This window comes from Cebidichthys violaceus, unplaced genomic scaffold (genome assembly GCF_023349555.1).
Source record: "Cebidichthys violaceus isolate CVI_PGR_0920_01 unplaced genomic scaffold, fCebVio1.0.p SCAF_19, whole genome shotgun sequence".
Lineage (NCBI taxonomy): Eukaryota > Metazoa > Chordata > Actinopteri > Perciformes > Stichaeidae > Cebidichthys > Cebidichthys violaceus.
In genome coordinates, this window is record NW_027176361.1 from 6,926,058 (window position 1) to 6,936,399 (window position 10,342).

At 41.7% G+C, this 10,342-nt stretch overlaps 1 protein-coding gene across 34 annotated transcripts in view; it reads left to right on the forward strand.

Annotated features, from left to right (window-relative positions):
- LOC137874609 (receptor-type tyrosine-protein phosphatase delta-like) overlaps window positions 1-8,948 on the forward strand; it is a 333,500-nt gene extending 324,552 nt beyond the window's left edge. For all 34 annotated transcript variants that reach the window (XM_068713389.1, XM_068713393.1, XM_068713391.1 and 31 more), the window contains 7 exons: window positions 4,113-4,398; window positions 5,329-5,507; window positions 5,679-5,805; window positions 6,056-6,181; window positions 7,102-7,256; window positions 7,458-7,593; window positions 7,905-8,948. In XM_068713389.1, the coding sequence (XP_068569490.1) occupies window positions 4,113-4,398; window positions 5,329-5,507; window positions 5,679-5,805; window positions 6,056-6,181; window positions 7,102-7,256; window positions 7,458-7,593; window positions 7,905-7,973 (1,078 nt within the window). In that variant the 3' untranslated portion in view covers window positions 7,974-8,948. The remainder of the gene's footprint in view (window positions 1-4,112; window positions 4,399-5,328; window positions 5,508-5,678; window positions 5,806-6,055; window positions 6,182-7,101; window positions 7,257-7,457; window positions 7,594-7,904) is intronic.
- The last annotated feature ends 1,394 nt before the right edge of the window (window positions 8,949-10,342 follow it).

The window sequence follows — 10,342 nt, forward strand, 5'->3', positions numbered from 1 at the left end:
CTTCCCTTAGCTACATAAGCGGCCACACTTCCGACAGAGAGGCAGAGGGATATAACACAGACTTCTGGCTCCTTTCAACTCAGCAAGTCAGCAGAGGCTCAGCGCAGAGCAAGCGAGTGACTGAAGGGGTAGAAAGAGACAGTCAGAAAACGAAGCAACAGCCACAGTGAGTGTAATAGATACAAACTTGTGTCAGAAAGTGACAAAAAAGGAAGGGGGATTACTGAAGAATTAGAATTACCACATGCTGTAGTTAATTAGAACTAGTTGCCGAATCGCTTCAAATTGAAAATCCGGACTTTCTACAATGAAGCAGAATGCAGGAATTAATGTCACTCTGCAGATGGGACTTTTTAATTCCTCTGGCTCCCTATCAGATACAGTCATTCCCAAGCTCCAAATCCTTCCAGAGGCTTTTCTTTGCTTCATGTTTGACCACAATTTTAAATAGAGCCATCTTTTTTTTTTTTTATCTGCATACTTGCAAAAATAATGTTAGGAGTGTTTAGTGGTTGGACAGAGATATACCGTAGATAAAGATATTTAGCATAGTAGCTAAAGCTGTTTATGCACATGCAAAAAGGCCTATAATTAACAACACGGTACAGTCTCTTGAATAGCTGATTAATGAGTTGGTGCACTGTAGCTATTCTTTGTAAATCACTAATTAGAACCATGTTAATTGATCATAACTGTCATTACATCCTGACGAACACAAATCCTTAGATACAACCATCCAATCATTACGTTTGTACTCCTCCAGACAAACACCTCAAGACAGAGATTTGTACACTATACAATTGAGGAAATCAGACAGGTGTCTATAAACTATATAATAATATACCGTAAACTCAAATAACTTGTGGAAAGATTCACAATTGTATCCATGTATTTGAAAGCTAATGACAAAGACTTAGAGCCAAGAAATCAGAGCATTTTGTGTTGCACATGCTTAACATTCTATGGTAAATATGGGTTTAGTACATCGTTTCCACCACATGAGTATTTCACAATAAGCAAAAAAAAATAAAAAATGCATCAATGTGTTTCCACTGCACTTCTTCAACACTTCTCACAAGGTGAAATTCCAGTTTGTCTTATCAAATCTGCCCCCCAGACACATTACCGCATGTTTCCTGGGTTCCTTGTTCCTGCTGCTTTCACTAACCCAGAGGTCAGGGACTGTTTTGCTGTTCTAGCGAAAAGGCTAACCAAGCGTTGTGAGGTGACAGAAGAGGTTAAAAGTTCATGATTGAATGTCGTGGAGAGCGCTGGCCTCTCCCAGCGGCTGTGAAGGGAAACTTTTGATGAAACAACAGTCTCTGTATTGCTGTGAAAGCCAGCACATAATGTAGAATGTAGTCGACTCACCGAGCAATTAAGGTATGTCAGCTGCGAATGACAAATAAAAATATATAGAGCGCCAGCAAAAACGGAAAGCGGATATTTACCTGTTTTTTTTGGCACAATTGCTTCAAGCGTAAGTAAACATACTGATGCATAAAGACTGGATCATGCTGCAGGGTCATTGGAGAGGTTTCTATGGACTCCTCACTGTGAATGACACTCGTGATTGGAATCCATTGTAAGTGCTCCGAGTTAAGAAATAACCGAGACACCTGAGACAATAAACTTCTCTTGCATTGCCTACTGGTGGTGACTACATGCCTGACAAAAGTCAGGAACCCAGTGTGTTGAATGAATGACTTTTTTGATTTACTTTTCACATTTTGAAAAGTAATCAAGGACTAAAAGTATTATTGACTCCATTAACAGCAATGAGGCGATTCTGGTGAATTTAAGTCAAAAGGCAGTGTGGGGAGATGGTGACAGGTTAGCTGACGGCAAGAGATTTGGTAACAATACATATGTAATTACTTTCACTGCTGCTCATGCTTTATCTTCCCGGGACTCATTGCAGCTGTATTTTAAAACGGCACTCTCTCTCCCATCCCCTATTAACTCCTGGAAAGCATATTAGTCTGACACTTAGTGTGTGTCGACGTCCAAAGCAGCTGGTCTTGACTGGCTGAAAAGGCAGTGTCAGGTCATTAGTGCAGTCAGTCCGCCAGCTCGCCTTCAACTGCCAAACGTACCGACGGCTTTCTGCACCGACACACACACACACACACACACACACACACACACACACACACACACACACACACACACACACACACACACACACACACACACACACACACACACACACACACCATCACTCGTCGATAAAAGGAATATTGCATATTTTCCCAGCGTTTCCTGGTCTTACATTTCAGAATGAAATGCTGCTCAATATATATATTCCTGCTGCTCAGTCTTTTAGAAAAACTAACCACACAACTCCAAGGTAACCGCCGGCATCTCTACCTGCACAACACAACTCCACCGTCTCCGTCTCCTCACCTCCCTCCCCCCATTCCTCATCTTCCTCTGTCTCCGTCTGTCGAGCTCAACGCTGTCACTCTGTCACTTACTCTCTCGCGGGTCATCACTCTCCCACATTCAGGTCTGCACTGTAAAATGTGTTCAGATTGGAAGCAGCTGGGGTAGAGGGACAAATCTCTCCTAGTTTCTGCATCCCTCGCCCGAGGGCTGAGGTGTACTCGGACCTGGAAGTGATTCATTCTTCAAATATCCCTCAGATACTTTCGCATTTCTTAGCAGCTTGATTCTTAGACTCACACGGCGATTCTGTGAACGCCCTACAGCTTTGAAGAGTTTCGTAACAACACAAAACAAAGTTCAGTCTCATTCAGCCAATGTCAGCCATTTTGAAAGTGATCATCAGATCATTTGTTAAAGCCAATGACTCCCATACGTGTCTTAATTCCATTCGCAGCACAGTTCCAGTGCAGCATGGCACATTAACCAGACTTGGCCCCCAGGGTCTAACTTTACTCCCTCTCGAGTTCTCCTTCTCAACCCCTTTCTCTCCGTTTCTCAGAGCAAATGAAAAACAAATGCTCCATCAGAAGGAGGCACGAGAGCATGGCTCACACCTCGTAGGCATGTCAGCTTAATGGATTGAATAACCTATTTACTTTGGAGCGCGAGGTACTGTCTTGTCAGTGCCGTGCTTTGCGGGGTGTGGGAGGAGAGTTAACGAACAAGATTTACCACCACCCTGTCGCCCCACGGTAAATAAATTGTCATCAGAAAACATCCTCTGTGCTGAGGCATGAAATATTAAAACATGTAATGTGCAGGGGTGAGCGTTTCTAAACCGTCAGCAGTCTGCAGAAGGCGGGCGAAGTTTATGCAGCACGTCTCTGGCTGGTCTTTAAGAGGAGGTCAAAGAGAAACAGTGAAACATGTTCCCTCTACGTAAGAGTGCTTTGTTCACTTCTGCATTTTTACACACTAATGTAACAACGTGCCGATGTGAATCTCAATGAGGAGACCTGCCTTTCAGTGCCTCTTCTGGAGCTCTTTCATTTTTATTGGGTGCACCGTGCTAATCTAATGGCATTAATTGAAGTCAGCTGCACTTCTCAGAAGTTGCCCTGCACATTAACGAAGCCCTCAGATGCAATTTTGAGATTTTTTTTTTTTTGTGTATCCACATCTCTGTGTGCATTTGTTGTAGTGGCACTTTTCCGAACCGTGAGATAAAGGTTAAATGTTGCTGTTGCGTAAGTGATTAGCCCTGATGGATTGGAGAGCACAGGTGGGGTCCAGGGGTGGGGGGGGGGGGGGGGGGGTGGGGTGGGGGACTAGATTGCAAAGGCAGCAGCGAGCCCGCTGAAGGCTGTGACTGCCAAGCCCTCTTCTCCACACAGTGCCACTTCAGATTTAATTACACTCCAAGCCAAATGGTCCATCCTACAGTGGCAAACTTGGCGCAGAGAGTTTACCTTTTGGCCTCATCAACGGGAGAAAGGAGTTCTTCACGCCCTCGAACATGTTTAGAAAAGACACCTTACCTTCCACTGGACTGCTCCTCATTTGTAGAAGTTATGAAAATAGAAGCTCAAACTTGTCAGAGTAAGGACCTTATACATCATGTTTCTATAAAATGTATGCCTTTTATAACCTCCCTTTTCTTGTACTGCTACAACTGACAATGCCATCCAATAACACACTTCCTTCTCTGTTGTTTTCGACTGCAGTGCTGGGGTGGGACGCACAGGTTGCTTCATCGTGATTGATGCCATGATGGAGCGGATCAAGCACGAGAAGACTGTGGACATCTACGGGCATGTAACGCTAATGCGTGCCCAGCGCAACTACATGGTGCAGACAGAGGACCAGTACGTCTTCATACATGATGCGCTCCAGGAGGCCGTCAACTGCGGCACCACCGAAGTGCCCGCCAGAAACCTATACGCCTACATCCAGAAACTGACGCAGATAGAGGGTGGAGAGAATGTCACCGGCATGGAACTTGAGTTCAAGGTACAAACTGTATTACGATGAATGAGCAGTGTTTCAGCTTTGACACCTGACCTTAAGTTTTACACTAAGAACTTGTCATGTGCCTGCGAGAATTTACCGGCATCCCATTGGCCACCGTTGCCCAAGTCAAATGCGTGGCCCCCTGGCATTGATTGGGAATTCTCAGTACAACTCCCCAACTCTTTTCCAGTTCTCATTAGGCTCGCTAGACAGTGTGGGGCCTGTGGTTTCCTCTCTATTCCACTTAGTTGACTTGCTTGTGTAACCCAACATAGGATAAATTCTCCATGTCTGGTTTCCCCTTCCCATAGCTCCACTTCCTTGGGTTACAGGGGTCTTGGTTTACATGAAAAAAACGCCAAACACAGGTTTCCCCGACCACAGAGGGACTTGAGCAACGTACTCTGCATTTACAATGAGAGTCTCAACCCTCCGGTCCTTGTTGTTGCTGCATGCGCCGTATTGCCTTGCTCGTCACGCACCTACTTTCTTGCTCTGTGATGGATGCTGATTCCATTATGAGATGATTAAGGTTAGATTACATCGCTTCTGTCCACTTCAGGTTCACTTGGGGATTCATTCCCCTGTCGTCATCCTAACATGCTGTTTTTCCCCTGCTAAGGCAAGCTGTGATAGTAATCACTGATGCCATTCCTGTACTTTATGGTTACATGAAATAGTATACAACCACAGTACACTGGGAACCATTAGAGTGGAGATGTCATCACCCACTATGTGCAGCTTATTATTGGGGATTATTTTACTCCCATGGGAGCAGGAAAGAATACGAAAGCATGTGATCGTTCATAGTACTCAGCTCTTTATAAAGTACAATCCACCTTTAACGTCAAACATAGACAGCTACTAGGGGAATTAGAAAACACCAGAATGCCAGTGCTCAACGATGTCTTTTGTTCTGTCTCGATGCAGCGTTTAGCTAACACTAAAGCCCATACATCACGATTCATCAGTGCCAATCTTCCCTGCAACAAGTTCAAGAACCGCCTTGTTAACATAATGCCATACGAGTCCACGCGTGTGTGTCTTCAGCCCATTCGAGGAGTTGAAGGCTCTGACTACATCAATGCCAGTTTCATTGATGGGTACAGGTAAGTGCTGACGGACTCCAACACCCATTGCTGATAAGATGGCCAGTATATCAATTCATTGGACTTGAAAAAAACTACATTTTTTTTTTAAATTAAAGAGTCATAAGAGAGTATAACAGAATATATGCAATACTCATACTTTTCCATAATGTGATTAATGCATTCCCACAGGCAACAGAAAGCATATATTGCCACACAGGGACCACTGGCAGAGACCACGGAGGACTTCTGGAGAATGCTCTGGGAGCACAACTCTACTATTGTCGTCATGCTCACCAAGCTTAGAGAAATGGGCAGGGTAAGCCAAGTCTTTTTTTTTTTTCTCCAGTTTTTGGCAGATTAACCTCCTTCTGGCTACAAACACAAAAGCATATTACAAAACAGCGTATATGGAATACCATACATAGACTCAGCCATGAGAATAAAAGCGTTCAAGCTGAAGACGCAGGATGAATTGAATGAAGAAAATTCTGGGAATGAACACAATGAAGCTAGTGTATGAAGAGAATGTTGTGGCTCATTGTGGTCTTCTATTTTTCACTCTACAGGAAAAGTGCCACCAGTACTGGCCAGCGGAGAGGTCAGCCAGATACCAGTACTTTGTGGTGGACCCCATGGCTGAGTATAACATGCCCCAGTATATCCTGAGAGAGTTCAAAGTGACTGATGCCAGGGTAAGCAGACCGAACTAAGTTCAAAGATAAGACAATGGGACATTGTTGGAATGGAGCTCTAACTCCAGTGCTATTGGTTTAGTTTGGTGCAGTGTATTGAGACCGGATGCATTACCAAAATTAAATAACAATAATTGAATTATTGAGAAACCAACTGGCTATTTTAATATCTGAAATCCCATTATGCAATGTGTTTTATCACATGATTTTACTTAGAGAAAGAAGATTTGTTTGAAAGTGTTGGGCGTGCTCGATAGCACCAGATGTAACATTGCAGCAGTCATTAACTCCAAATTTTGGCATTGTGTCAAGTATTTGTTTATACCAAACTATGGCCTAAAGTGTAACATAAGGATAAATATATATTCGTGGGAATTATGACACATGTCAGAGTGTAAAAACAAATGAGTGCCGGCAGCGGCGAGCTGCCAGACTTTTTAATTCCATCAAAGGCTTACACAGATAAATGGCACCGACTCCTTCCTTTGTAGTGCATGTTACACTGTCTCGTCAATGGGATTGCTCTTCTTATCAAGGGGATACAATATCACTTAAGTAATGCACACCCTCAAAGTCGATTCTCCAAGCACCCTGTCGAGGGTAGCACATCAAAGGAATTAGCATCTTCAGTGTTCATGTTTAATACATTCAGGGGAAACGACAGGCATCTTTAATAACACAACAGTTTCTCTGATGCTTTGCTTTGCACCTGTGCTAGATTTCTTCTTAAAAGTCCATCTTGCACTGTACCAGCCACAAAGCTGCGGATCATGACGGAGATGCTCACGGAATGGACTGCCATGGGCTGGCCGTCTGTGAAACATCTCAGATTGGCTTCCTAGTTTCACTCCAAGTTCTCTCTGTTATTGTTCCATATTTCTAAGAGCTGCTTCTGCACATTCTCTCTCTTTCGGTTCCAGGATGGACAGTCGCGGACAGTAAGGCAGTTTCAGTTCACAGACTGGCCTGAACAAGGAGTGCCAAAATCAGGAGAGGGCTTCATCGATTTCATTGGTCAAGTACATAAAACAAAAGAGCAGTTCGGCCAAGATGGGCCTATCTCAGTCCACTGTAGGTAAGTGATCCACCAGTATAACCACGATACATCACTTGCACTTGGTAGAAAATTAAACTGAGTGCAAACATCTATTGAGTTGCAAATAATATATCTACACAAATACTGCATAATGGTACATTGTTTGACATCACTTTTTCTATATTTATCTGCTTTCTCTGGCCTCACCGCTGACACCTCTGCCCTCTCTCTCTCGCACAGCGCGGGTGTTGGTAGAACTGGAGTTTTCATCACCCTCAGCATCGTCTTGGAACGAATGAGATACGAGGGCGTAGTAGATATCTTTCAGACAGTGAAAATGTTACGGACACAGAGACCAGCTATGGTGCAGACAGAGGTGAGAGGGTTTTTGGTTTTTTTCCCACTAAACTCACAACGAAAACATAACTTGCAACTGTACTGAGGTAGTAATGTAACTAGTTAACTTTAGATAACACATGGAATCAGTTTCTGTGTTACCGATGTAATAATTGCCTAACAAAAAAGGCTGGTGAGATTCCAAATATGCTTTTCAACCAATCAATATTTTACTAACGCCTTTGTATTACAAAGAAATAAAAAGTCACGTTAGAAGTACAATGTACCAAAGATGGTAGATGACTATGAGAGAGGGCGTGTGAGCTGAAGTCTTCTCTTCTGTGCTTCCAGGATCAATACCAGTTCTGCTACAGAGCTGGCTTGGAGTACCTGGGAAGCTTTGATCACTATGCAACGTAAAAGACCCAGTATTGGAAGAAAAAAGCAGAGGGCCCTTTGGAAAGAAAACCCAGTGAGCCTCTCTTCTGAGCCATAAATTCCTGCTTGAGAAAGTACTCCTTAACTCCTTGCTAACAACTCATTAAGTGTTGGATGTGTGACATGACTTGTCAAAAAATGAAAAAGATGATTCCCGGAGGACCAAGTATTTCCCAACCCTCGATAAAAACCTCGCCTTGATACAAAGTGAGGGAATCCTGACTGTTGAAGCATCGTCTGGAATTATCTTTTCTCTTGCTTCGAGGATTCATTTTGGGGCTCATAAAACTGAATGAAACCAACACAACAAAAATATAAATGAACAATAATGACATCGTCAGAAATGCATCAGTGATTATGAACCATTACGAGAGACATCGGAGGCACACAGAATTGCGTGGGGGGGTGGAGAAAAAACTTGATGCACATTGTAAAGAAAAAAATAAATCAGTTTCGCTATCAAGTACACACAGATAAACCATTGAAAAAGAAGACAACGCTTGGTCCACAACAGCAAGACAGACAAAAAGTAATAATGAATAAATACCACTTTTCCTGTCACAATGTTCATCATCTAAATTTTGGAGAGGGTAAAGCTCAAATGATATATGAAATAAATACAAATTATTGATTTAGTTTTTTAGTACTTTATTATACAGCTGATGTGCTTTTTTTGAACCGTGTGAATTTCCTTTTTTTACACAAATTTATTGCTTGGAAAAAAGTGATAAAATGTATTTACGTAATTGTTTTTTTTTTTTTTTAAAGCTGTAGAACTGTTCTGAAGTATGTGCTATTTAGCAGAGGATCTCTTTGCTTTTTTTAAAAAAAGAAAAGAAATTTTGTTTCTATTCGTTTCCTTCATTTTGCTGCACATAGTGCACAGAACAGAATTCACACTACCAAAATGTAAGTTTGTTTCAAGAGTTATTTTTGATCTGTATTTTGTTTTTTTGTTTTTTTCTTTCATGATCACATAATGAATAAACAAAACCATACAACGGACAAATTAACTAAAACACCAAAAAACGAAAAACACGAATAACTGGGGCTTTGTGAATCAACAGGGATGAGCAAAGTATAAAGTTGCTGCTACCGATTATCTTAGTTCTTCCATGTTAGAAGGATGAGAAGAGAACCTGATGAATTGGATAAGATATATGAATTTATAAATATATGGTACAGATTGTCAAATACATGTGAAATATATATTAAAGCATAAATAGAACATTCGAAATATATAGACATAATATATTAAGAAAAGTATATGAAAGATGGACCGTCTATGAAAGCTTCCAGATTGAGAGTTGTGTGCTATGGGGGAAATGAAATGAGATATTTCACTGGAATGCACATCAGTAGGACACAGTTGTATTCTGATTCAGTGCATCTTTTCTTGTGCAATAAATACGTGTGTGTGTTCAGATAGGGGTCTATGTGGATGTGACATTCACTCGTGACATTCTTGTTTCACCCGCAACTGAGGTGTGGGAGTGGGAATGTCGGCTGCCAGTCAAAGCATCACTGGTGCATTTTTTTTTTTCTTCTTTTTTTTCAAAGCTCTCATACAGTCTGTAATTAGTGGCAGAGGGGTCACACAGCCGCAATCACCGCTCCACACAATAGGGCAAGGTACAAAGACGTCACCTTCTTGTGGTTCTTTAAAGCGTTCAATGGTAATAACTTCTTTTTTTCATTTTGCATTTAGAGTGCCTTATATTTATGCCTGTTTTTATAACGTTTCATTTAACATATTAATGTGCCCTTTGAGTAATCTAGGCATTTAGTACAACTGTAACCATATAGTTTATTTACCTTTTTGTATTCATTGTCACATAATGAGATTATATATGCAAATAAGAACATTTCAAAGCTCATTCTTTTCATTTTCAGTGGCCTTATTGTGGCTGAGTAAATTAGAATAAAACTCTAAATACATCACTGGCCTCCACAGAAAACAGTCAAGAATACACACTAGTTATAAAACATATTTAATAAATGCAGACATAGAGACGGGGAAGATGATGCAGAATGCTGGTCTCAGAACTAAACAGGATAAAGAGGCCCGTCATAGTGGCAATGAGCTTTTAACATATTTCCAACACGGTCACATTTTAAGACAGCAGTTATCCGATTTTAAAATGATCAAACTAAAAACGTATTTGGTTAAAAAGAATGCCTGATGCACACGTCATCACCTCAGGGTTTCTCTTTCATGCCTTGGGTTTGAATTCTGGCCTTCATGTGTGTCACTACTACACAACAGAGAGAGGATCGAGAAACGCAATCTGCAACTAAACGTTCTGTCATCCTGACAATCCCAAACGGTGTGTCATGTTCCTTTTGTTGTG